This window comes from Otolemur garnettii, unplaced genomic scaffold (genome assembly GCF_000181295.1).
Source record: "Otolemur garnettii isolate 467f Iridium unplaced genomic scaffold, OtoGar3 scaffold00211, whole genome shotgun sequence".
NCBI lineage: Eukaryota > Metazoa > Chordata > Mammalia > Primates > Galagidae > Otolemur > Otolemur garnettii.
The window spans coordinates 831,994-856,670 of record NW_003852606.1 but is presented as its reverse complement, the minus strand read 5'-3'; the positions used below and the strand labels follow the sequence as shown (position 1 = coordinate 856,670).

Sequence of the window (24,677 nt, the reverse complement as noted above, 5' to 3'; positions counted from 1 at the left end):
TTTTTTTTTTGGTTGCAGCCATTATTGTTGTTTGGCGGGTCCAGGCTGGATTCGAACCAGCCACCTTAGGTGTATGTGGCTGGCATCTTAGCCGCTTGAGCCATAGGTGCTGAGCCGGAGTGGTGTGTTTGGTGCACAGTGCTCAGTAAACAGGAGCTGGACGCAGGGTAAAGGCAGTTCATGAGAGGGGCCGGGTTGCAAAAGGTGGTGGTGAGAATAGGGTGGGAACTAGCTGTCTGCCCAGGATGCCCTGTGGAATTGACTCTGGGGTCATCCCCAGTTCCTGTTCCCCTTTGGGACAATCTGCCTACCCCTACCCCTGGCCACAGTCTCCAGGGCGCCATGTGTGCTGCTGAGGTCCAGGCAGCTCTTGTTCTTGCAGCACCTGGCCAGACTGAGCTGTGACTAGTGTGAGGTCTATTGACTCATGGGTGACCCTGCACTTAACTCTATTTGCTGAGGGCCTGCTGGGCCCCTGTCTATGTGGCCCTGGGGCGAGGGGGCAGGGATGGGTCCCTGAACAGGTGGTCCCTGGGCTGGACCTGGGGTCAGAGAGGCTGGGCTGGCAGTGCAGAGGGGAGCGTGTTCAGGGAGGTGGCCAGTGGGGGTGAGCATAAGTGTTCTAGGATGTGCACATGCTTTTCAGGCTCATGCATCTATGTCACATCAAAGAGGCACCAGCACCTCACCTCACCTGATTGACATAGCACTTGCTGTGTGTGCTGTTTTACACCATTTACAAATGAGGAAACTGGAGTTTGGAACAGGAAGTGGCCTGCCTTTGGCCACCCAGTGAACAGTAGCAGAGTGGGGTTTGCACCTAGCAGTTGAGGTGATGTCTGTGTTCTTAATCCTCAGGCCAGGTTGCTGCTTATCAGGCGGGTGCAGGCAGCACATGGGCATGGCTCAGCAGGGCGGGTGGCAGATGGAGCCTCTTGGGATCCTCAATACCCCAAATGTGTGTCCCTGGTGCCACTCTTGGCCTACCAGTCACTGCAGGGTAGAAGAAGATGTGAGGGCTCGGCGCCTATAGCTCAACCGGCTAAGGCGCCAGCCACGTACACCTAAGGTGGCGGGTTCGAATCCCCAGCCCGGACCCGCCAAACAACAATGATGGCTGCAACCAAAAAATAGCCGGGCGTTGTTGCGGGCTTCTGTAGTCCCAGCTACTTGGGAGGCAGAGGCAGGAGACTCGCTTGAGCCCAGGAGTTGGAGGTTGCTGTGAGCTGTGAAGCCACGGCACTCTACCCAGGGGGACAGCTTGAGGCTCTGTCTCAAAAAAAAAAAAAAAAAAAGAAGATGCTGAGATGAATGGTACATGCTTTTGTTTTGTCTGCAAGCCCCTGTGGGTGACCACAGCCTTGATTTTGAGGGCTTCTGTTTTCTGACAACTTGCCAGATGGGGCAGTCGAAGGTTAGCATGGAGGGCAAGTGTCCGTGGCCCCTGGTGGTACCCACAGGGTCCCTGATCCACTGGCCTCCCCTGCAGGCGGGCTGCATGCTCTTCCCCCACATCTCCCCCTGCGAGGTACGTGTGCTCATGCTGCTGTACTCATCCAAGAAGAAGATCTTCATGGGTCTCATCCCCTACGACCAGAGTGGCTTCGTCAATGCCATCCGGCAGGTCATCACCACCCGCAAGCAGGTGTGCCAGCTAAGCTCTGCCTGCCCCCACTGGAGCCAGTGAGGTGTCAGGCCCAGGCCAGTCTCGGGCCCCCCAGCTGGGTAGCTAAGTTATATGCAACCAGATTGGCTGCAGGCATAACTTGATGTGATGGCAGGAACAGGGGAGTCGGGAGGAGTCTGTGGCTCATTCCTGTCAGGACTTGGTGGGAAAAGTGGCCTCAGGCTTTGAAGAGGCTTTAGCAGGAGGGATGACAGAGGGTGTGTTCCAGTGGTGGGAAGCCCCTTGGAGCAGGAGAAGTGAGGAGCTGCTCATCAAGGAGAAGGCTGGTGTGAGGTTAGACGACTCTGGAGGTTGACTGAGTGTCCTGGTCACACATTGTTTATTGATCATGCCCCCTTTTCTCAGAAGTGTTTGAGCTTGTGTAACACAGGGCTGCCTAGTTCCCAGATATATAGACTCTGGGCTTTGTGCACCAGGTGAGGGGCTGGGTTTTGTCTCAGGTATTGGGAGCCATGGAAGGCTGTGAGCAGGTGAGGGGCAAGGCCAGCTCTGGGGGGTCTCTGAGGCCAGAGTGGGGACTAAGGCAGGATAATGGGCAGGGCTGGGGTCACAGGGTGGGAAGAAGAGACAGGAGGTCTCAGGACACCACTGAGATTTCCCAGGAGTCTGGCCCCTCTCCCCCACCCCACCTTCCCCCTCCCACAGGCAGTGGGACCTGGTGGTGTCAATGCAGGCCCAGTCCAGATCGTCAACAACAAGTTCCTGGCATGGAGTGGTGTCATGGAGTGGCAGGAGGTGAGTGCCGGGTGGTTGGGGGATCTGGGTCTGCTGTATCCTTGCTGTCTGGGCTGTGAGGGGACGCTGGAGTCCAGGTGCCCTCTCTGAGGTCTTTTTTTTCCTCCCCCTCTAAAAGCCCAGGCCTGAGCCCAACAGTCGGTCCAAAAGATGGCTGCCATCTCACGTCTACGTGAACCAAGGGGAGATTCTGTGAGTGCTGGGCTGAGGGCAGAAGCACTGTCTCTGTGAGACAGGCCACCTGACCCTTGCCCCCTCATGCTCTACAGGAGGACTGAGCAGTGGCCGAGGAAGCTGTACATGCAGCTCATCCCACAGCAGCTGCTGGTGAGTGAGGGGGGAAGATGTGGGACAAAAGCTTTCCAGGTGTGGGGCAGGAGTGGGAAGGGTACTTCCCAGGGAGTTGGCCGCTGGAGGAGGAGCAGCAGAGCAGGCCAAGGTGGAGAGTGGGGGCCAGATGGAGGGCAGCCACCCAGCCACACCTGTCCAGTGAAGGTGGTGAGTCCTCAGGCCTCACCTGAGGACTTCTAGGAGCCTAGCCAATCACTGTGTTAAGGCTGAGTGAAGTAGGGCAGGGGTAACCAGAGATTGTTAGTGTTGGGGAAATGGAGGGGTTTGGACTGAAGCTGTTGCTGTCAGGTACAAGCAAAGCAGAGGCATTTGAATCTGCTAGGGGCTGGGGCTGGCTAAAGATTAGGGTGGAGGGTCAGGGCTCCTGGGTTCCCATGTAGACGGGACGCATCCCATGCACTGTAGTGTAGCGCTGACAGGGTGCCTTGGTTTGGTCCTGGGGTGGGGGGCAGGGGTGAGGCAGGAAGCCCTGGGGAGAGCTGAGGGCCAGACTCTCCCTTGCAGACCACCCTGGTACCACTGTTCCGGAATTCCCGCCTGGTGCAGTTCCACTTCACCAAGGACCTGGAGACGCTGAAGAGCCTATGCCGGATCATGGACAATGGCTTTGTGAGTGTGGCCTCGGGTGGGTCACTCTGGGCAGATGGCTCTGTGATGGAGCTGCTTCCTGGATTGGCTGGGGAGGTGATTGCAGCCTAGGGAACACGGGCTTCCTAGTGCTTAGACCTGTCCTGACCTTGCCACACAGAGAGGAATGCACCCACAAGGCCTTCCCCTCCTCTGCCATATCTGGGTTTACTCAGGGCCATGAGGGGTTGATGGCACTGAGTGCCCTCTGTGTTTTGCTGGGCAGGGAGGCTGGAGGGCTATCTGACTCCAGTTCAAGGTCTCAGGGTACCTAGTGATGACCTTGTTCGGTTGTTCTTGGCTGAGTCCTTTCTTCTTTCTGGGCCTTAGTTTTCCCGTCTGTAAGATGTGGAGAGTTGCACTTTGGTTGGCTTAGCTCTGGCCCTTTCCGTATTAGGGTGATTATTTTTCTTGAAATTATGACATTTCCCTCTAAGCCACTCTTGAGCAGTAATATCTGTACAGCTGTGCACCAGGGCCTGGCTGCATGTTACAGAATTTTATGGTAATTTATGTGAGTTCTCCTGGGAAAACTTATAAAGGCCTTGTGTAGCCCTGGGTGCAGAGCTAGCCTCCACCGGGCTCTGTTAGGCTCCTGAGTTGGGGCCATGTGCTCTTCCAGCTGCTGTTGGCTCTGGTAGCTGCGGTGAGGGTGCCATAGGCACAACCTCACCTGCCCAGGACCTCTCAGCTCCTTTTGGGTATACATTATTTTGGGGTCCCCCAGGCAGTGCACAGGGCTGAGACCTTGTAAATCCCTTGAGTTCTTGGCCTCAATTTCCCCCCTCTGTACAGTGGCGACAATTTTGTGTAGGATTCAGTGAGACCCATCAGGGATGGACATGGTGTCATCACACAGCTCCTGGCCGAGATCTGTGGTGGTCATGGGGAGACTGGTGGGAGGTTGGCTGCACAACCTTTCCCCTAGTCATTCGGAAAGAGGTTGGGGTGTTGTGCTTACTGGGGCCAGCACCATGCCCAGTCTGCTGCATGCCTGTATGTCAGCCTGTGGCACCGTGTTGTCAGTGGATGCTGCAGTTCCCCTGGAGTTTGTTCCATGTGGATTCCAGGGCTACTCTGTGCAGAGCCCATTGGCCCTAAGCCCACCTGTGGCTCTTGCTAGTATCTCCTTATCCCCCAGATGGGAGTAATGGCAGTGCCCACCCCTGGGGGTTGTGGAGACAAAGCAGTTAGGGTACACCTAGCTCAGTGCACTCCATGGTGCCAGTGCTGTCTGAGGGACACTGGCTTGTGCAGTGGTGTGTCCCCTAATAAGGCACCCTGTGCCCTCTAGGCTGGCTGTGTGCACTTTTCCTATAAGGCTTCATGTGAGATCCGCGTGCTCATGCTCCTATACTCCTCGGAGAAGAAGATCTTCATCGGCCTCATCCCCCATGACCAGAGCAACTTTGTCAACGGCATCCGGCGCGTCATTGCCAACCAGCAGCAGGTCCTACAGCGGAACCTGGAGCAGGAGCAGCAGCAGCGGGGGGTGAGGAGGGCTCTGGGCCCCCCAGGGCTGCCTGTCCCCCCCTCCAGCCCCCCCCACTGACTCTTCTTGTTTCCTCCCCATAGATGGGGGGGTAGTGGCCACCCCCAAGGCTGGGCCCCTCCAGGAGTCACAGATGAGGCCCCCGCAGAGACTGGTGAGTGGTGACCGTGTGGTGTGCAGGATGGATCCTTGGACATGCTGGGGCTTTCAGGAAGAAGTATGGTGACCCTGACCTTGGGAAGACCAGAGCAGTGGCCTCCTGGGAAGTTTCAGACCTACCCCCAGGCAGAGGACTCCCAGGGCACAGGGGGCTGTGCTTGGAGCCCTGGCCATGTCCTCCCACTGTGTCCCCTGCTCTCAGGTGAGATGCTTCTGAGCTGGGGCCCCTGGGGACTGCAATTGCCCAGCAACACAGAAGACAGTGTCCTGACGTCTCCAAGGACATTCCCCACCCCTGTATGTTTCCCCAATAAAAGCTTTTAAAAATCTGCCTACTGCTTCTGCTCACTGCCCAGGTGTCAGGCAGCCTCCAGCCCTGCATGGAAGGCTGAGCCTTGTCCACCCACTCATCACTCCTCACCCCATGGCTATAATGCTCAGGTCTGGTACCAAAAGGATCCCCTGATCTATGTGGCATGTAGGCACACATATGTCTTTTTCTTTTGCAGTTTTTGGCCGGGGCTGGGTTTGAACGCGCCATCTCCAGCATATGGTGCTGGCGCCCTACTCCTTTGAGCCATAGGCACCACCCAGCACATCTTAATGTGCTTCTAGCAGTGGCCAGGGCTGCTAGTGTGCAGCCAGGCTTTTGAGATACTGTCACTTGAGCTGGAAGGCCAAACAGCTCAACATGGAGCTGTTGTAGGTGGATTCCCCAGCTTTGACTAGGTGGGCCTGTGGTATGTGGGGTGGTCCTCAAGGGCCTCACCACATCCTCTGTAGATACTGCTGCAAGCATGAGGCTATGTCCTCCCTGTGTGGCTGTTGTCAGTGCCTCCAAGGCTGTGCTTCTGGTTTCCCTTTGGATCCAACAGGACTCATTTGGCTGTAAGCAAAAAGGTGCCCAGGGACATCTGCCTGTTGCGGTGGCTCAAGCTGCAAGTCTGGCTGGCCCAGGTACTCTTCAGGTCTCAGGACTGGATCTGGCTGTTGGCTGTCCTCAATCCCCTAGCAACAGTTCCAGACCCATACTCGCTAGGGTAAAGTCCAGTGTCAGTCAGAATATGAACCCTGGGTTTTGTTCCCATGTCTTTGAACCAAACTCTGGGTAGGTCACCTGGGCCCACAGGGTGGCTATGGAGAGGTCCACCCAGGGCCCTGCCCTCTGGATTTGCCATGCCCACAACAAGGTCCCAGCAAAGCCTTAATCCCCTGAGCAGGGCCAAGGCAAGTTCCTGGATTGTATGTGGGTCTCCCTCCAAACCAAGCTGGATCCTGACCCAGAGGGACAGATGGGTAGTACCAGCCATCTGGCACTTACTTTTCTGTTTCCTGGAAATGTCCCTAAAGTCTGTGTATAAGAAACAAATAGCTGCCTGGAGCAGGCCTGTGGCAGGGGACCTCCAGCGGGGACCCTCACCACCCTCCTTCCAGCAAAATGCTGGCCAACCTTAAGGAAAAATAGCATTTATTGTGGGGCAGGGCCAAACAGGGCTCAGAGCTCAGCCCTCAGAGAACTGGCGGTATAGCCGCTCTAGTGGTGGCTCTAGCTGCAGCCGGAAGGGGATCTCCAGGATCTCCAAGAAGCCTTCAGCCTGTGTTGGGGCCACGAACTGCTTCCTGGTGGCAAATGGGACAGTGACAGGAGTCCTGGTCTACCACCCCTGGCACCCACCCCATGCCTGCCCCGTGAGGTACCTGTAGCTGAACATGACCATGTCCGACACAGGTGCATGTGAGGAGCCAGTCATCTCTCGGAACTATAGGGGGTACCAGAGAGGGCAAGACAGCAGGCCCAGAAGTCAGGAGGGGCCAGGGCAGCTGAGGGGAAGTGGACTCTTGGTGAGGAGTAGGGTGGCTCACCCGGTTGTTGTGTCGAGCGTGCTCAAGGGTGGCAGTGAAGAGGAAACAGCGGCAGGGGACACCGGCGTCTCTGGCACACTGGATATACCTATCGGAGCCAAGAAGGTACTAGGCATTTGCAGGCCCTGGCTCACCCTACCAAGGGCCTTCCACAGGGCCTTGTTACCTGGCCCGGCTGGTGGCATCTGGGTTCGTGTTATCAATCACAACCCGTTTCCCTTGCTTTAGAGCTGTCTCACATGTGGTCACACAGCGCTGCCATGAGCCCAGTGTGTCCTGGGGAATGTAGGGAGAGCAGGTCATAAATGGGGAGACCCAGTAGGACAGAAGCCCCTGAACTGGGGCAGAGAAACAGGAGATACAGCAAGGTGGTGACAAAGGGAGCGAGCCCCAGAGAGACTGGGATTGTGTGGTGGGAACTGTGCAGATGGGTCATACCCTGTTCACATAGACGTATCCGGCTGACACAAGATGCTCCGTGAGGAAGGTAGACTTCCCGGCTGTGGGGGACAGTGTCAGTGGGTGGCTTAGGACCAGTTGGGGGGTTTGGACATCCAGAGAAAGGGGCTAGGGCATCTCACCCCCAGGAAATCCCACGGCAACCACCACCTCTGGGTTGGATCTCAGGAGGGAGCTGGATTCAGGGAGGCAGAGAGGCCCAGAGATGGACACAGTCCTCTGGAAAGGACCAGACAAGATGCGTTAGACCCTTGCCCCAGGCCCACAGCCCTCCCCCAGTGCGCCAGGCCTCACCGGGTCGAAGGCAGGAAGCTGGAAGCTGGCCACCGGCCACTTAAGAAAGAACTCTTCAGGTGTGGCGAAAGGCAGGCCAAGGTTGAGGGCAAACTGGGGGTGAGGGCACAGGTCAGAGTGCAGGGTCAGACTCCTGAGGGGGTGGGGCAGAGGGAAAATGTGGGGATGGGTGGGGCCTCACCAGGCGGTCTGCACAGGAGAAGTCTTTCTTCTTCCGCCCAGGGGCCCAGTTGGCTGGACGTCCAGCTGCATCTGAAACGCACAGGACACCCTCTCTCTCCACCAGCAAACTTGAACAGGCAGTCCCAGCCAAGCCATAGCACTCTCACCTTACCTCCCACAAAGACACTGTCCTCAATGGAGATGGGCACACCCTCATTTGCCTAGGAAAGACAAGCAGAGATGACCCACTTCCCACACTGCCTATCCCGAGTGTTATGGGGCTCTTTGGGGCTGCTCTGCTTGGTCTATGCCCTGCATTAGACCTCATCTCTTGACCTTACATGTCCCCATCTTCCGACCCCTTCTCACCAGTCCTTGTCACCACCTCCACCAGGATCTCACCACCACTGCCTCTCACTTGGACTAGTCAGTTATCTGTTCCCCACAAAGCCGCCAGGGGGCGCCATTTGCCACTTATGTCCGCCCTATCCCCTCTTCTGGAGCCCTTCCTTGGCTCTTGCCTCACCTCACTCAGGATAAAAGTAAGTCTTCACTGCAGCTCACAGGGCCCTTCTTTCTCTTTTTGCTTACTCAGGGCCAGTCACCTGGGCTAGCCCATGTCAGTAAACCATGCAAGGCCCAGGCCTACCTCAGGGCCTTTGCACTCAGGCTGACACTCTTGTCTGGACTTGCCCAGGCATCCACATGGCTCCCTCACCTCCTTTACATCTTTACTCAAATGTCACCTTCTCAGACCATCCTTGAGCACTGTAGCTAAACCAACACCTTGCTTCACAAATCCCTGCTATTTTACACACAGTCTATGCACTTCTAGTTGCTCCTCTGTTGGGGTAGCCATGTCTGACTCATTCACTGTCTTCAACTCAAGAATGGGCTGAACTTCAGAACAAATGCACACACAAAAGTGTAGTGAATGAATGAATGAACAATTTCTCTCTAGACCACTCTGATTTTCAGAGTTCAAGAGTATTGTCCTCATAAACCAACAAATAGGATATGACAGGTAAAAACAGAAGGCAGGGACCAAGGGAGTAAAGATAAGGAGACAGAAAAAAGCTAGGATCAGGCAGGGCATGGTGCCTCACACCTGTTGTCCCAGTGCTGTGGGAGGCCAAGGGGGTGCATCGTCTGAGCTCAGCTGAGTTCAAGACCAGCATAAGACCAGCATGAGACAGAGTGAGCCAGAGTGAGACCTCTTCTCTACAAAAAACAAAACAAAACAAAAAAAACCGGGCATTGCGGCAGGCGCCTGTAATCTCAGCTACTTGGGAGGCAGAGGGCAAGAGAATCGCTAAAGAAAGAAAAACAACAACAACAACAAACCAGGATCAGAGGCTCAAACGGTGACCAGAACAGGGAATAAGAGGGTGGCGGGGGTTGGTGGCAGCCCAGCTTACCCGCTCTTGCAGATGGTCCCACATGCCTGTCACTGGCTTCCGATACAAGCCTGCATGTGTGGCCACCAGCACCTGTGAATGAGGAGGGTCACACCATCTTCAGCTCCCCCAGAGCACCCACTGGATGCTATTCTGACTCTCACCAATCCAAGAAAGCTGCCAGTGCCCCAGAATTGGCAGCTTTTGCTGGGTTTCTATCACCACAATCCCACCTGAGGCCTCCACCCCACTCACCCTAGGGTCTCTGTCTTCCCCACTTGTTCAATTGGGGTCTCATACCTTCTCTCTGGGTCTCCCATATAGCCCCTCAGCCTCCTTTACAGCTGTACCTGGAAGGGGACCCCCAACTTCTCCACCACAGCCTCCACCTTAGCCTTGAACTCCTCTGCTGGCAGCTTTCCACGCCCAATGCCCATTTGGTTGGTGAAGATCACCAGCTGGGAAGCAGATTGGTGTTACCAGGTACCCTCCTCACCAGGACCCCGGTCTGTTTTGCAGTCTGGCCACCACACCCACATGAACAGATGTTATATGCACATACCTTGTAGCCCTCTGCTTCCAGTTCTTGGAGCTTCCGTGGAATCTCTAGGTACAAGATCCTAGGGTGGGTAGGAAGTGGAAGGGTGACCTAGAGCCGGGAGGTGGACTCCAGGCCTCACTCACACCATTCTCTTGCCTCGTATCACCTCCAATCACTGGGGCCAGTAGGAAAGACCTTCCCAGAACGTGTGGTGATGAGCGTCCCATCCAGATCAAAGCCAGCTACCTAGTGTTGTCAAGAAAAGAGGAACAGCAGCATCCTCACCCTCTAACCCTCCTCACTCATAAGCTGACTCATACCAATCTTATAAGGCAGGGTCTATTGTTACCCCCCTCTTAGAGATGGGGAAGCTGAGCAACATGCACTATGCATCTGTGTGACCTCTCTCTAAGTGCACAGCCCAAGATCTTCACTGGCTCCTGTTACTCCTATGCCCCACCTCAGTGTTTCAGTCTTTAAAATGGGGGTTAATATCTTAGCCACCCTCTTCTCCTGCCCTCCTCCACCACAGAGGGTTAATAACCATGAAAATAAAAACAGGAGCAAATCTTTGTTTGGGTGCCCCATGCTTTTCATGAAATCATCATCGTAGAGGTAAGAGAATTGGGACTCAGAGAAAGTAGTGGTCACAGGATTGGAACTCTAGTCTCTCTGGCCCTAAAATGATACTTGTAATTCCTGCTGAAGTGGTCATGATCATTGCTGATTACTGGGTGGTTCTGTGGGTCAGACAGGAGCTGAAACATACCACTTTCCCTACTGCTTACAATGACCCTTGAGTTTGTCATCAGGCTCATTTCTCAGAACAGTAAGTAAAGGTTAAAAGTAGTAGAGACAGGGGCACAGAGCAAACTTAGGATTCAGTCCCAAGTATGTGGCTGCTCTCTTAGACCTCAGCTTGGCCCTCACCTTGCCCTGGGGCTTCACCCCAGAAGCTGTGAACACTAACAACTTTCCAAAGTTCTCCCAGTCGGAGGATGACTTCCGAATACGCTTTTTCTGCTGCTCAGCATCCTCCTCTTCATTCAGGGCCACTGGAGGGGTGCCGGGTGGAGCATCTGGCTGGGATCCTGGTGTGCCAGTCTCTTCAAAGCGCAGGGTCAGTGGGTGGAGGCCATTGACCAAATACAGTGTGTCCCCCACCCTTAGAGAACCCTCCAACCCTGGCTTCAACTCCTGGATCCCCACAGTTGAAGGGTTAACTCCCAGCTGCAGAGAAAGAGGGAGGTGCTGTGACCAGCTCCGTGACCAAAAGACAGCTCCTCCAATCAAGTACCCTGAGAAAGCACTTGCCTTTCTGCATGAACTAATCAGAACCTTAAGCCCTACCTCTTCACTATACACTACCAATCAAGGCTTTGGAAAGATTATACAGGTTTCCAGTGTTGTCTAATTTGAAAGGAAATGAAGGGACACTTCATTGAAAGGGGCAATATTTCTTCATTCTCTTCCTTTGCTCCTCGACAATCAGATTTTTCTTTTGAGACAGTCTTATTGTCACTGTGGGTAGAGTACCGTGGCATCACAGCTCACAGCAACCTCAAACTCTTGGGCTTAAGTGATTCTCTTGCCTTAGCCTCCCAAGTAGCTGGGACTACAGATGCCTGCCACAACACATGGCTATTTTTTTGTTGCAGTTGTCATTGTGGCTTTAGCTGGCCCGGGCTGGGTTTGAACCCACCACCCTCGCAACTGGTGCCCTACCCACTGAGCCACAGGTGCTGCCCTCAATCAGATTTTTCTAATGGGCCTGTTCACTTGCTAGCTTGTGATTTCTCCCTGAACCCCACCCCCAGGCCTTGCTGCCCCTTGCAGAGGTACCTGTTTCACTGCCACTGTCCGGTTTTCAAGATCTGCGACCAGCTCCACTGAGGGTTGAGGGGGTAGAGTCAGGATTTACATACTTTCATGATTGGTTCCCTCATCACTGGGGAGTGTAGCCAGATTCAGGTTACAGCATCCATTGAAGGAATAGAATTGGTTTATTTCTAAATGGGATTGGCTACCTGACATGCAATAGTCAGAGAGAAGCCCTGGGATTGCCTGACTCTGGTACTTGTCTAGGGGCAGGGTGGATACTTTTCTCTAGTGAAGTGACTTCCTCCTTGACAAAAACTGTGGCTAGAGGTTCCTAGGCTTTGCCTGTTACAGTCCATTCCTTCCTAGACAAATTAACTTTCCTCTATAAGATGTTTCTTTGGCAAGGGTCGTGGCCTGTTCCAGGCCTTCACAAGGGTTTATGAGCATCCTTCTCTGCCTAGTGACCATTCTTCCAGAATTGGCTTCATCCCCTCTCCCCCATGGCGTCCGCCTAGTTCTAAGTCAAGCACAACCTTTCTCTTTCTGCGCTCCCCACAGGGCATCTTCCAACTTCGGGACTGGCTGCACTACACAATCTCACCTAGTAGCCAACCATGTCCTTCACTGAATTAACTGTCCACCTTTGCCACTGCCAGTGTTCCCGCTCCTGAAGCAGGTCCCGCCCACCTTGGTTTCTGGAGCACTTCCTGTCCGTAACCTGGGTCAAAGGTCCCCGGCCTAGAACCAAGGCTTGCCCGTCTGAGGGTAGGAAGATTGGGGGCGCCCCTCCAAGGGGGCTCTCCAGCCATAGGCGGCCCTGGACTTCCACCTCGGCCATCCTGGGAGCCGGCCTAGGAGGGAAAGCAGGTAAACGGGTTTCGAGGTTAAGTCGCCTAGGGTGCTGCAGGAAGTCCAGCCTCCTCCCACTTCCACCAGGAAATCCCTCCATCATCTCAGGACTCCGGAAATCCCGCCTTTTCCTAGGCAACGACGCCGGTGCCATCCATCGGCGTGTTGGACTCCCTACTTCCCTAACGCAGAGACAGAGAGCCTTCCGATTACCCCCGTTTCTCCCCCACACTCACCTGTGCCCGCCTCTCGGGTTCAGGCGACACTTCTGACCAAAGCGGTTGCTAACTGAAGCTTTACCGTCTGCCCCTCCGCTGGTGGTTGGCGGTTTCTCGGCGGACGGAAATGACACGTCCCACGGAGGCGGGCGGGGCCTTGGCTCCTCCCATTACAGAAGCGCCGTCCCTTCCCAGACCTAGGTACCTTAGGGTACTTTTGCCACTCTGGCATTCATCTCTTGCTGCAATGTGATGCTCAAGCAGTAGGAGTGGATGCTCCTTTTGCAGATTTTCCTCTTTCCACTTTGGCCTCTAAGCTCTTTCTTGCCCCTGACAGCACCCATACTCCTAGATTGTTCTTTTGCTTTAACCTCAATGCTGCAGTTTTCTCACCTGCAGAGATAATCGTTTCCACGTCGTGGTATTACTACGATTAGAGGAATTAATACAGTTTATACGTGTTTGAGTAGTAGCAAGGCCTGTTTGTCTATTGTTAGCACTCGTCTCCTGGGTCTCATGGGAGATGGAGATTCTCACTTAAGACCACATGTTCTACCTTCTAACCTCCAACCATGTTATGGTAGGAAATTCCCTTCTGGAGGTTCCTGGCTTTGCCGAGATAATACGTGGGCTCCAGAGAATGATTTCTTAAGGACTATGCCGGCTCCAACACTCATGCCCCTGAAGATTTGGATTCCATGGTCACACAGGACTGAAATGCTCTCCCCTAATCTATGAATCTCCATTTTCTTATCCGTAAAATTGGGACAGTCATTACAAGTCCTAGCTTTGCTCTTAGAACCAGCTGCTGCTCATTCAACTTCATGAAATATCTGTTGAGTAACACACTTCACACTCAATTCGTCAGAGGTAAAACTCTTTTACTTCAGAGCGTCCCTCCCAACTCCGGATCCCCTACTCCCACTCTCTCCCCCACACCCAGGGCCGGAGAGTAAGGCCCCAGCCCCCCACCTCGGGTGGACGAGGGCCCTTTAAGGCACCTGTGGGGTTTGGGGGAGAGGAGCGGGAGCTGGTACAGTCTTGGGTGCAGGTACAGGCTTCAATTGGCAGGTTGTTGTAGGGATGGAACGGATGAGGGGTGTGTGAGACACAGGGACAAGAGTAGGCCCTCCCTGAGGAGGCCAAGGGTACAAGTTGGCAGGGCTTGGGCAAGTATAAGACCCCAGCCCTAGTAGTGTAAAGAACTTAAATTGAAAGCTGAAGGCCAATTCTGGGCACAAGGTGGGGCTTGGCCACGCCCCCAGGAGACTGGGGCCAATCAGGTGGGAAAACTCAGGAAGGGCTGATGGAGACTCTTGGGAAATCGGTCAAGCCCTTTGTAGGATTCGAGCCAATCAAATGAAGGAGCTGGCCAGTCACTACGGTGCAGTGAAGGCGCCACTACCCAATCCTAGGCCTTGGCTGTGCTCTACCAGCGAGAGAGCCAATGCCATGCAAGCAAAGCCCTTGTCGCTAGGCAGAAACCGGATTTGACCCATTTACGGCTCAGATAGCTCCGGGGCTGGCGAGTAGCGAGTCAATCCCTAATAGAATCCGTCGCTGGGTAGAGAAAGCGACAGAACCAATCGGGAGGCCGAATACATCCCGCTCCTCGGTGCCAAAGATCGGCAGGAACTGCTCAATCCGAGGGCCCGAGGAGGCGTGGGGAGGCCGGCCCCACGTAGGATCCTGACTGATGGTCCCCGGGGACGTGGCGGGGGTGTAGTGTGGTGCCGGGAGGACTCAGGACCGGAGGCTCCCTCTCTGGGCTTCAGTACTTCCGCTTCAGTTTCTGGAAGTCACTGGTGTTGAGCCTTGGCCGAGGCAGGTCCCCGAAGACCTGGGTGTCCTCGGCCTCCCGCAGCACCAGCGCGCGCATGCTCGCCGCGATCCGGTCCAGGTCCGGCGAAGAGGGCTGCAGGGACAGCGAAGTCGAAGGGTCAGTGCTGGCACCTCTAATCCCACTGCCAGCAATGGCCTTCACCTTGTCCTGCCCCATGCAGCCCTTCTACCTCAGACACACCTCCTCCAAGAAGCCTCTCCTGCTCCCCTTCTTGGCTTAGACTTCCACACGGTGGAAGTGCTCTTTGTCCACTGACCATTAAGGCTGTACACCCATCCAGTCTCATGTCTGAGAATATTGGCTGGGGATTCAGTCATGTTCCAATCAGATCTCTGTTCTGACTGAGAAAACAAGAGTTTTCACCTCCCTAGGCCTCAGTCTCCAGCTCTGAAAAATGGGGCTGATAATAGGGTCCCTGTGAGGGCTGAGGGGAGATAATCAACAGTTACTGTTCAAGAATGAAATAACACGTGGCCACTGCTATACAGAAAGGATCCCCCACACATATGGGCCCCCAATGGGGAGGGGTCCTACAGCCCCAGCACCCATGGTGCCTTCGCTGCAGACCTAAGTAGAATGGGAGACGCCACTGGCAGCACTGAGACCTGAGCTGGACAAGAGAACAAGAATTGAACATACACTTAATGTGTTTTTTTGAGCTGCACACAAGGACAGCCATGGCTGATGGACCTGCCAGCAGGCCCTGTTCTCTGTCTCCAGCTGTCACTGCCTCTCTGGCCCCCCTACAGCCCGAGGAAGGGAGGGGGTCACCTTTGTGATCTCTGGTTTGCAAATGAAAATACTGAGGCCAGAGAGAGGCACTAAAGTGACCCAGGCCTCCTCTCTCAAGCCCACAGCTCCTTCCCAAAAAGAAGCTGGTTCCAGTTCCAGTTGTTCCTTATAGGCCCAGACTCATGAAAGTAACATGTCCTCTGAGTGCTTTGGTTTAGAGTTTCAGTAATAAATAAGGAGGACCCACTAAGGCAGGCCAGCCCAGTGTCATGAATGAGGACAGAAGACAAGTGGGTGGGGAAAATTCTGGAAGATACCAGGAATGTGTAAGATAGGCATAGGGGGCTGATGTGAACCCCCGTAGCCTCAGTTTCTTCATCTGGAGGAAATGCCAAAATACCTGTGCCTTGCCCAGGGCAGGTGTCCTAAAATGGAGCTGCTCCTGGAATGGGGAAGAGGCTTCTCCACAGGGCACTAGGACACACTGAGGCTGCAAAAGTGAGAAGTGGAGGGCTGTGGCCCAAGAACCCACCTCTTGAGCTGAGGAGAAGACTCAGTCAGGTAAACGGGTAAGGGCTTCATGAAGGAGGTGTCTCTGAGCCCTTCCAGCCATATTCCCTCTCTCCCCAACCCCTAATGCCCCATTTGTCCCTCACCTGCCCATTCTCCTCATCTGATGACCGTGCCTCTGTCCTCTTCTCCTTAAAGGCCCAGACAGGAACGGACACAGGCAGAGACTTGGCATACTGCTGTGTGGGCAGGGCTGAGGCTGGGGTCACTGAGTAGGTTGGGGGGGCAGCAGGGGTCTCCTCACTCAGGCTGCCATCTGGAAGAGAGGGTAGTCCTTCAGCCTCTGTTCCTGCCCTAGTGCCAGCCCCCCAGGCATGGGGACAGCCTGGGACACTCACCATCTGTGCTCTCAGGATCCGACTCACAGAAAGGGGGCAGGTCCTGGAGGGTGGCATCCTCATCCATCACGAAAAGCCCTGTGGATGGCATTAAAGGCCCTGGCTTGTAGGCTCTCTGCCATATTCCATGTGTCCTCAACTCCAGTTACCGCCACCAACTCCCTGCAGATTTTGTAATTACTATACCTTCTGGCTCAGATACCCTTTCTCTAGTTATCTACCTATCACCTGCACAAACGAATCCAGGTTCTGTCACTGTTATACTCTCAGGTGCAAATAACTGGCTCCATTAATGTGAAATCTCTCTAAGATTTGTTTGGAATGATGCGACTCAAATACAGGCTGAGAGAAATATGGGATTATGATCCCCATTTGACAATGGAGACCCGGAGGCCCAGAGAGATCAAGTCACTTGCCTAAGGCCTCATAGCTAAGTGGCATCACCAGGATCTAAACCCAAGATGCCTGGCTTCAGCATCTCCCTTTACCCTATGCAGGTTTTCTCCCAACACTGGAGTCAGCCATTGGTAATAACCAATGAGTTACTCCTATTTGCTGAGCTGCCTGAAAACTCCTATTCACTCCTCAAAGCCCTAGTGTTATACTCTAGCCTCTGGGAAGCATCCCAATCTCTTGCTAAGGATGTAACCCTGCCTCTCGTGGCCTTCACAGGCCATTGCCTTGTGTCAGGACTCTAATTCATTGGCCAGACTTGGAGCCTCTCAAGCAAAAGGCATGTATCTGCTTTGTCTCACTGTGCAATACTCTCAGCACAGAGCTGGTCCTGGGACGGTAGAGTAAGGAAACCAATAAAGCTCAAAGAGGGAAAATGGCTGGATGAAGGTCACATAGTGAGTCAAGGGCAAGCCGGTCATAAGAACGCAGCTTCCAAGGAACATCAGGGCTCTGAGATAAGCAAGTCCTGCCCCACAGAAAGCCTCCCTCTGCCCGCTCACCTCCGTTATCACTCCCGCCCAGCCGCTCCCCGGAGGTCTCAGTCTCTGTTGGCTCATCCTCATCTTCCCCATCATCTTCCGTGGCCAGGGCAGGCCGGGGTGGGCTAGGTGCAGGGCTGGGTGGCTGTGGTGCTGGTGGAGGTGCGGGGGGCCGGGCTGCAGTAGCAGCCCTGTGGGCCAGTGCGATGTCATGGAGGCAGCGGCGGGCAGCCTCTGCCAGCGCCCCCCGGCCATGGGCCGCATAGGCACAAGGGCCTGGGCGGGGTGGCGGTGGTGGGGCAGCAGTTAGCAGCACCAGTTCCGTCCCAGTCCGGGCCCGGAAGCGCTCAGCGGCCCCCACCACAGCCTCCCACAGCTCCTCAGGGCGCCCTGACGCCATCCACACCCTGTGGGCCAGAGCAGGACAGAGGGGGCTGAAGCTTCTTGGCTCACTACACAATTCTTACCCAGCCCCTGGATGCCACTTGCATCTGCCCCCATGTACCCTGTCCCAGCCATGCTCAGTGTCCTTCCAAACCCACTCCTCTGGCAGAGAGGAGCCATGAGTGTAAGACCCACGTGGATTCAGAAGATTGAGCACAGAAAAGTACAATATTTAAATGTTTTAGACTGGCCAAACAAAATACATGATTAAAATAAGTTGCAACTGTTTTTTTACCTTCTTAACTTAGCTTCTAGAAAATTTAAAGTTACACATGGGGCTTGCATCATATTTCTGCCAGCCTCTGTCCTGGCTTCCCCCTATTCTGTCTCATACAAGCCCAAGAGTCCCTCCATACCTGGAGCTGACCTTGGCATTTGAATCCCCAGGACAGGGTCCCAGGCCCTCAGCCTAACCCTGACCTCACAGGATATATATGCTTCCTTGGCCTTCCAGAGCCTCTGAGGTCCAAGGCCTTTGGACAAGGCGATCCCTGTATGTGGAAATCCACCTGCAAAGTTTCTGTGCTTCCTAAGAGACCCTGTTCTGACAGTTCCTGTCTAGGTCTTCCCTAATTCCCAGGATAAGTCGCATGCCTTCACAAGCTCCCAAAATTTCCTGGGATCCCTCCTTCATACCTCATGTCACCTGAGCTTGTGACAATTGTACCTCTGCCTGCTTCTTCTATCAGACAGAGATCTCCCTAAGGTCAGGGATTCCCAATCCCAGTCCAGATGATTATATCTCCTTACCAGGCAAGAAGAGCAAGGGGTGAGGAGGCTGGGTTCCTGCCCCGACTGTCTCAAACCTGTTGTGTGACCTTGGACGACTCACCAGCCCTCTGTGTGCCTCACCATTTCTTCCCCCTGTTAACCACAGTGGTTGAGCCAGAGCTACTGGGTAGCAGAAGAGGCTCCTTGGGGAGGTGGTAAGCATGTTCACTGGAGAGGTTTAAGCAGACTTGTCTAGCCCACCAAGGTTGTCATGAATGGGAGTAGGGAATCCGGATTCAATTTTCCAGCCCTGTGCAACTCCTAATCACAGAAGCCAGTGTTTGCTGAGTGATCCCACACTCGGTACTTCACCTCGGGCAGGCAGGAACCCAAGGGTGTGATCAACCTTCTTTCCCACCCTTGCACCCAACCAACAAGGTGGGACTGTTATGCCCCCCACTTTATAGTTGTAAATTCAGGTCCAGGGAGATTCAGCATCTTGACCAAGGTCACACAGCTGGAAAGAGGAAGGGCTGGGACTTGGACTCTGATAAAATCCCAACTGACATTCTGCCAGCTTCATGAGAAAAGATTTATGATCTAACCCAGAAGAGGAAAGTGAGGTTAAGAGAGCCTAAGACAATGGCCAGAGAACACACAGATAGAAAGGGCAGAAGTGGGGTTGAAACTCAGAGCTAGGTGTCCAGTGTCTCAAACACACTCCTCATGTTGTCATCTTATGAAGGAGGAAAGCGAGGCTCAGAACATGGAAATGCCTAGTCCAAGGTCACATTGTCTGGCAGTGCTGGGCCTGGGGCTTTCATGTCTTTGGACTCCTATTCCCTAATGACACATGGAGAATAAGGGGAGCAGACTCAAGATTAAACTTTCTTCTGTACTACATCTTGGAGTAGCCACAAGGTTGAAGAGAGTGAAATTGGGGAGAGTGGATTGTGGAGGCTCCCCCACATCTGAGGGGAGGCATGGGCAAAAGGGGCAGGGTCACTTACACCTTTCTGCCCAGGCCTTGGCCTCTCTGGAGTCTCTTACCCAGCAGACAGTAGCCAGTACCCCTTCAGCTTATGGAGGAAGTCATGTCCCCTCCAAGAAGCTGTCAGATGGAGAAAGAACCCAGCCCCAGTGGAGGAGTTTGCCACTGGGGAGAAGTTGAGAAAGAGCTGAGACCTGCCCCCAGAGGAGGAACAGTAAGATGACTGGCCTCCTAGAATGAGGAGAGAAGGAAAGAAAGTTAAGAGGAGAGGAGATAGAGAAAGGAAAGTAACTCCAGGAAGACGTGAGGAAAAGTCCCCCAAGTAAAGAGGAATGCTACTGAACCCTCCCCTTGTCAAAATTCAAGTGCCCCTCACCCGAAGATGTGAGGAACACGATCATGCACACCGTGGACACGGGTGGGGTGAACATCGGGGGCCTTGCTCTGCCGTTCGGATACCTCCCCACCTCGCCCGGGGGTCCAGGAAAGACCCGCTTCTCTAGGAAGAAAACAGGAAATCCCGCCCAAGCCAGAGGCCAGGACCGGAAGTCCCGCCTTTGAAAGGGTGAGGGGCGCCCCGTGGCCCTCCGAACAGCCCCCCCCACCCCGTGGACGTGATCCTTGGCCAAGGTAAGGATCTCAGGGGATCTCGACAGCGGAAGGGAAGGTTATCTAAGATTTGTCTCGGCTCAGACACGATGGTTCCCGCGAGCACCTCTTTCCAGAGCTGGGCATAGGGTCCCTGGGCGTTCTCTGCCCTCGGATTTAAGTAGGCCATATCCCTCCCATGAGTTGTTTGCCCTCCCAGCGCCTGGGTGCCTCAGGACTGCCAAATCCTCCCCACACCGCGGTTCACAACGCCGCCTCCACTCACGTGCCCGTAGCCAGCATGGCCGGCCCGGCGCCGTCGCCGCCCTCAAGAGACATGGCGGCGTCGTACGTCACGTCCGCGTAGTTGTAGTTGCCCCTCCTCCACTCTGTACATTCTGCCTCCCCTATCCCGGCCGCCCGAAACCAAAATGGCCGCTACAGGGCTTCATCCGGATCAGTGGGCAACGGCGACAGCAGGGTGCCCATAAGAGAAACGTTGAAAGAAACGCTTCAGCTTGCGGGGAAAAGCCTAGATCATTTCGACATGCCCTCAAGAAATATGGTCGTGCGCACACATTCACTCAAGACTACAGTGAAACTTAAGGCGAGCGACCTGATTTCCCCCACAATCAATTTTTCCCACAAAAGTGGAGGAAATTTCTGTGCTGGTTAACGACCTGGAGCCAGCCTGGCTTCATCTGCCCACAATGTGTATGGGGCTCTCCCTCCAACCTACCCCCTTTAAGCACCAAAGCTGGCAAAGGTCCTTATATGGCAGCATTCTGGCTTCGGTTTGCCCAGCTTCAAGATGGCGGTTCAGCCCGCATTCTCTCCACGGCTGACTCAGGATTTAAGAGTCTGAGACTGCTTCGTTTCCGGGGGCACTGACGGCTTCATCCCGTTATCCCGAGTCCCTTAATGCCTCTTGTGATGTACGGTTCCTCTCACCTTTTCCTTTATCCGTTCTTTTCCAGCACTTCGCCGTTGCGCCCCACAGAGAAATGGGACTGCCCGTCATTAACATAGCCTCAGGCGATCTGCTGTGGCCGTGCCCTCGAGCAAAATGGCAACTTTTTGGCTTCGATGCCATTATACAAAATGGAGTAGGAAGTGGGTGTTTCAGGGAGAACTTGAGCTAGGAGGTGGAGCTCTTCTTAGACCTTCCCACTTGTTTACCTCGTGGGGAGCGTGGTAAAACCGCTTGTGCAGTCTCCTGCCCGGCTTTTCTTTTGGCATCTGTGCCATGTGATTTGAACTCTTCAAGTTCAGTTACCCCATTCTGAAAGATGGTTTCACCCACTCCTGCTCTAGAACTGGCAGGGGTAATACCACTATCCAGCCTTGATGGGGGGGCGTATCCTTTCCGGATGTGAAAAACACGTTGACCCGGAAAAGGAGGAGGCCACGGCAGTGGGGCCTTCGGCGGCGGCTATGGAAGTAGCCGGCTACAGGGTAAGTATTCTCTCGCTTCTTCTATTTGAACCGCTCCCTTACAGTGGTCTGCTTCTCCCTGAGGCCGGAAGGGCATTCCGAGAGGTCCGGAAAACCTCCGCAAACACCGATCTCTTTTCAACGCGCTGTCACCCTTCAGTCCACCGCCCAAGGGGAAACCAAATTCCTTAGCCACGCCCCCCGGGTACTGGAGCTCTTTGGGCCCGCCCCCTTTGGAACGCACACCCTCACCCTAACGCCCAGCAGGCCTCTGGGCTGGACCGCTCCGGACCTTATTCTTTTAGCTGGTCTTCCTGGCCCCGCCCCTTCGGGGTATAGCTCCTCCCCGGGCTCGCTCCCATTGGCTTCATTCTGGGCGTGTTGGTCCTCGCTTGGGCCTCTACTCTCCCGGTTCCTGCCCCAGGTGGTCTTTGAGAAAGGAGGCGTGTACCTGCACACCAGCGCTAAGAAGTACCAGGACCCGGACTCCCTCATCGCTGGCGTCATCCGCGTGGTGGAGAAGGTGGGCTGGGAGGAAGCAAGAGTTCAGGCGGGCTCCGAGCCGGCGGGCTGGAGGCGGCATCTGTATGAGTGTTATGGCAGTCAGCCATGAGAACTTAGAAAATGAAACGAGGCTGGGCGCCTGTGGCTCAGGAAGGCTGAGGCAGGTGGATTGCCTGAGCACACGAGTTCGAGACCAGCTTGAGCCAGAACAAGACCCCAGTCTTTAAAAATAGCTGGGCGTCGTGGCAGGCTCCTGTAGTCCCAGCTACTTGGGAGGCTGAGGCAAGAGAAACGCTTAAGCCCAGGAGTTGGAGGTTGCTTTGAGCTGTGATGCCATGGCACTCTACCCAGGGCGACAGCTTGAGGCTCTGTCTCAAAAAACAAAAAAAGAAAGAAAGGAAAAGAAAATGAAGGCCAGGTACAGTGGATCACACCTGTAATCCGCACTCTGGGAGGCTGAGGCAGGTGGATAGCTGGAGCTCACGAATTTGAGACCAGCCTGAGCAAAAGCAAGACCCTGTCTCTACTAAAAATAGAAAAACTGAGGCAACAGGTTCACTTGAGCCTAGGAGTTGGAGGTTGCTGTGAGCTATGATGGTACAGTACTCCACACAGGGCAACAGCTTGAGACTGTTTGAAAAAAAAAAAATGAAATGAGAGGTAGAGCTTTGAAAGGCTGAGAGTGGAGACTGGAGAACTTTGTGAAGACTTTAAGGGGAAAGCTTTGGCAATGGGGTTTTGGGAGCACCTCTAACTCCTCCCGTCTTACCTAGGATAATGATGTCCTTCTGCACTGGGCTCCTATAGAGGAGGCTGGAGATTCCACTCAAATCCTTTTCTCCAAGAAGGTAGGTCTCCCTCACTTTCTCCTTCTTCACCCAGATTTTTCTAGGTGGGCGGAGTGGAAGGAATTTGTGGAACCTGAGTACAATTCCAGGCGGGGGGAGGCATGTGTGACCCTGTTTGGAAACCGGGTTCTTTCTGTCCCCCCTCGCCTCTCTGAAATGAGCTGAAGATGTGCATTCAAGGAAAGAGCAAGCACCATGACACTCAGGTCATAGGGACAGCTGTCCCTCCACCCCCTTTACTCCTTGGGAGAGCCCTGCCAAGGTACAAGAGGACATCTCAGCCTGTAAATTCCAGTTGGTTGAAGGGGTCTGGCATTTCTTCTGGTGTAGTGTGACACTGTGTCCAAAGAACAGAAGCTATAATCCCAACACCTTGGGAGTTGAGGTGGGGGGAGGCTTGAGGTCAAGAGTTCAAGACCAACCTGGGCAATGTAAGGAGACTTTGTCTCTAAAAAAATTTTAAGAATTAGTCTGGCATTGTGATACACACCTGTAGTCCCAGCTACTCAGAAGGCTGAGGCAGGAGGATTGCTTAAGCTCAGGAGCTTGAGGCTGCAATGAGCAATGACCATACCAATGTACTCCAGCCCTGGTAACAAACCAAGACCATATATCATTAAAAAGAAAAAAAGAGGCTGGGCCAGTAGATTGCTTGAGCTCAGGAGTTTGAGACCAGCCTGAGCAAGAGTGAGTTCTTGTCTCTACTAAAAATAGAAAAAACTAACCAGGCATGTTGGTGCATGTCTATAGGCCCAGCTACTTGGGAGGCCAAGGTAAGAGGAACGCTTGAGCCCAAGAGTTGGAGGGCAACAGTGAGACTCTGCCATTGCACTCCAGCTTGGGCGACAGAGAGAGATCCTGTTTTATAAAAAAACAACAACAAAAAATCCACAGTTGGGAGGCTACAGCAGGAAGATGATTTGAGCCTAAGAGTTTGAGGTTGCTGTGAGCTATGATGAAGTTACCACACTCTAGCCTGGGTGATAAAGCGAACCTTTTCTTTTTCGTTCTTTTTTTTTTTTTTTTTTTTGAGACAGAGTCTCAAGCTGTCACTCTGGGTAGAGTGCCATGGTGTCATCATAGTTCATAGCAACCACCAACTCTTTTTTTTTCTTTTTTGAGATAGTCTTGCGTTGTTGCCCCCGGTAGAGTGCCGTGGTGTCTTAGCTCACAGCAACCCCAACTCTTGGGCTCAAGCAATTCTCTTGCCTCAACCTCCCAAGTAGCTATTGCTCTGGCTGTTCTCGAACTTGTGAACTGAGGCAATCATTGCCTTGGCCTCTCAGAGTGCTGGGATTACAGGTGTAAGCCACCATGCCCAGCCAACTTCCAATTCCTGGGCTTAAGTGACCCTGTTGCCTCAGTTTTTCTATTTTTAGTAGAGATGGGGTCTTGTTCTTTCTCAGGCTGGTCTTGAATTCATCAGCTTCAGTAATCCACCTGCCTTGGCCTCCCAGAGTGCTAGGATTACAGGCATGAGCTATGGCACCAAGCCCAGCAATACCTTTTCTGAAAAAAAAAAAAGAGTTGGAAGAACAGGACTGACACTTGATGCCACAGAACTGACCTGCCAGGGGAACTGCCACCACTGCCAAAATGAGGGTGGAAAGGATAAGAATACCATTGATGTATTCTAGCTTCTGTAGTAGAGGAGGGCCCTCTGGCCTGGGAAGGGACTCAGTTGCAGCTAAGTTGCTATAGTTGTCTCATGTATTTCATCCCTTCCCTGTCCTTTGTGGACCTTTGTGGACCTTTGTGGACCTTTGTGGATTGTCACCAGCACCACCAGCTTTTACTGCACTCAAATCCTTAGCATTGCCATCATCTGCACCATTTTCCTAAGTCTGCCTAGCAGCCCTTTGAGCTAGTAAGAGTTGACACTGCTAGTACTGTGTGTTGGGCCCCATGCTGGTCTTTTAAGGTTATTTTTAGAACACCCTATAAAGGACTTACTTTTTGCCTTTATTAAGATATAATTCACTTGGCTCGGCACCTGTGGCTCAAGCGGCTAAGGCGCCAGCCACATACGCCTAAGGTGGCGGGTTCGAATCCCCAGCCCGGGCCCACCAAACAACAATGATGGC

The 24,677-nt window shown here is 53.8% G+C and overlaps 4 protein-coding genes across 12 annotated transcripts in view; 2 read left to right on the top strand and 2 right to left on the bottom strand.

Moving 5' to 3' along the window:
• Nucleotides 1–5,383, top strand: part of PTOV1 (prostate tumor overexpressed 1) — a 10,125-nt gene extending 4,742 nt beyond the window's left edge. For 2 of the 3 annotated variants that reach the window (XR_002770994.1, XR_001161782.2), the window contains exons 6-13: nucleotides 1,490–1,645; nucleotides 2,333–2,422; nucleotides 2,541–2,614; nucleotides 2,692–2,749; nucleotides 3,278–3,382; nucleotides 4,695–4,892; nucleotides 4,976–5,046; nucleotides 5,254–5,383. Coding sequence is in view for 1 of the 3 variants with exons in the window: in XM_012812548.2 (XP_012668002.1) it covers nucleotides 1,490–1,645; nucleotides 2,333–2,422; nucleotides 2,541–2,614; nucleotides 2,692–2,749; nucleotides 3,278–3,382; nucleotides 4,695–4,892; nucleotides 4,976–4,987 (693 nt within the window). In the remaining 2 variants the exon portion in view is untranslated. Of the gene's footprint in view, nucleotides 1–1,489; nucleotides 1,646–2,332; nucleotides 2,423–2,540; nucleotides 2,615–2,691; nucleotides 2,750–3,277; nucleotides 3,383–4,694; nucleotides 4,893–4,975 lie in introns of all 3 variants that reach the window. The other variant, XM_012812548.2, reaches the window with a different exon arrangement.
• Nucleotides 5,384–6,502: 1,119 nt separating this feature from the next.
• PNKP (polynucleotide kinase 3'-phosphatase) lies at nucleotides 6,503–12,758 on the bottom strand. Of its 2 annotated transcripts, XM_003801467.3 has the most exons (17): nucleotides 12,674–12,758; nucleotides 12,276–12,439; nucleotides 11,610–11,656; nucleotides 10,698–10,997; nucleotides 9,934–10,013; nucleotides 9,789–9,846; nucleotides 9,577–9,684; nucleotides 9,248–9,319; nucleotides 8,002–8,050; nucleotides 7,849–7,919; nucleotides 7,668–7,760; nucleotides 7,496–7,592; nucleotides 7,353–7,414; nucleotides 7,081–7,190; nucleotides 6,915–7,002; nucleotides 6,750–6,811; nucleotides 6,554–6,671 (listed from the first exon to the last, which is right to left on the bottom strand). In XM_003801467.3, exons 2-17 carry the CDS (start codon nucleotides 12,424–12,426, stop codon nucleotides 6,554–6,556), a joined length of 1,566 nt encoding a protein of 521 aa, XP_003801515.1. In that variant the 5' UTR covers nucleotides 12,427–12,439; nucleotides 12,674–12,758. The 2 variants fall into 2 exon arrangements, with proteins under 2 accessions (XP_023363651.1, XP_003801515.1); XM_023507883.1 differs by lacking the exon at nucleotides 12,674–12,758 and having other exon boundaries at nucleotides 6,503–6,671; nucleotides 12,276–12,506.
• A 761-nt stretch (nucleotides 12,759–13,519) lies between these two features.
• AKT1S1 (AKT1 substrate 1) lies at nucleotides 13,520–20,823 on the bottom strand. Of its 4 annotated transcripts, none has more exons than XM_012812587.2 (5): nucleotides 20,759–20,823; nucleotides 17,095–17,480; nucleotides 16,139–16,216; nucleotides 15,887–16,056; nucleotides 13,520–14,570 (listed from the first exon to the last, which is right to left on the bottom strand). In XM_012812587.2, exons 2-5 carry the CDS (start codon nucleotides 17,471–17,473, stop codon nucleotides 14,427–14,429), a joined length of 771 nt encoding a protein of 256 aa, XP_012668041.1. In that variant the 5' UTR covers nucleotides 17,474–17,480; nucleotides 20,759–20,823; the 3' UTR covers nucleotides 13,520–14,426. The 4 variants fall into 4 exon arrangements, with proteins under 4 accessions (XP_012668041.1, XP_023363650.1, XP_023363649.1 ...); XM_023507882.1 differs by lacking the exon at nucleotides 20,759–20,823 and adding an exon at nucleotides 20,547–20,629; XM_023507881.1 differs by lacking the exon at nucleotides 20,759–20,823 and adding an exon at nucleotides 19,596–20,503 and having other exon boundaries at nucleotides 17,095–18,381.
• Nucleotides 20,657–24,677, top strand: part of TBC1D17 (TBC1 domain family member 17) — a 15,136-nt gene continuing 11,115 nt past the window's right edge. For 2 of the 3 annotated variants that reach the window (XM_023507878.1, XM_003801541.3), the window contains exons 1-3: nucleotides 21,073–21,262; nucleotides 21,666–21,764; nucleotides 22,519–22,593. In XM_023507878.1, the coding sequence (XP_023363646.1) occupies nucleotides 21,155–21,262; nucleotides 21,666–21,764; nucleotides 22,519–22,593 (282 nt within the window). In that variant the 5' untranslated portion in view covers nucleotides 21,073–21,154. Of the gene's footprint in view, nucleotides 20,743–21,072; nucleotides 21,263–21,665; nucleotides 21,765–22,518; nucleotides 22,594–24,677 lie in introns of those variants that run through there. The other variant, XM_023507877.1, reaches the window with a different exon arrangement.

Bases quoted from the DNA above. Each gene is read 5' to 3' on its own strand.
- PNKP (XM_003801467.3), bottom strand. From the start codon at position 12,426: ATGGCCGAGGTGGAAGTCCAGGGCCGCCTATGGCTGGAGAGCCCCCTT. The intron at 9,847-9,933 runs GTGATACGAGGC...TACCCACCCTAG, and splicing joins ACTGGCCCCAGTGATTGGAG to GATCTTGTACCTAGAGATTC. The intron at 7,191-7,352 runs GTATGACCCATC...TACATTCCCCAG, and splicing joins GATACGTCTATGTGAACAGG to GACACACTGGGCTCATGGCA.
- AKT1S1 (XM_012812587.2), bottom strand. From the start codon at position 17,473: ATGGCGTCAGGGCGCCCTGAGGAGCTGTGGGAGGCTGTGGTGGGGGCC. The intron at 16,217-17,094 runs GTGAGCGGGCAG...TGCCATCCACAG, and splicing joins GGGCGGGAGTGATAACGGAG to GGCTTTTCGTGATGGATGAG. The intron at 14,571-15,886 runs GTGAGGGACAAA...CTGTCCCTGCAG, and splicing joins CAGATGAGGAGAATGGGCAG to CCCTCTTCGCCGGACCTGGA.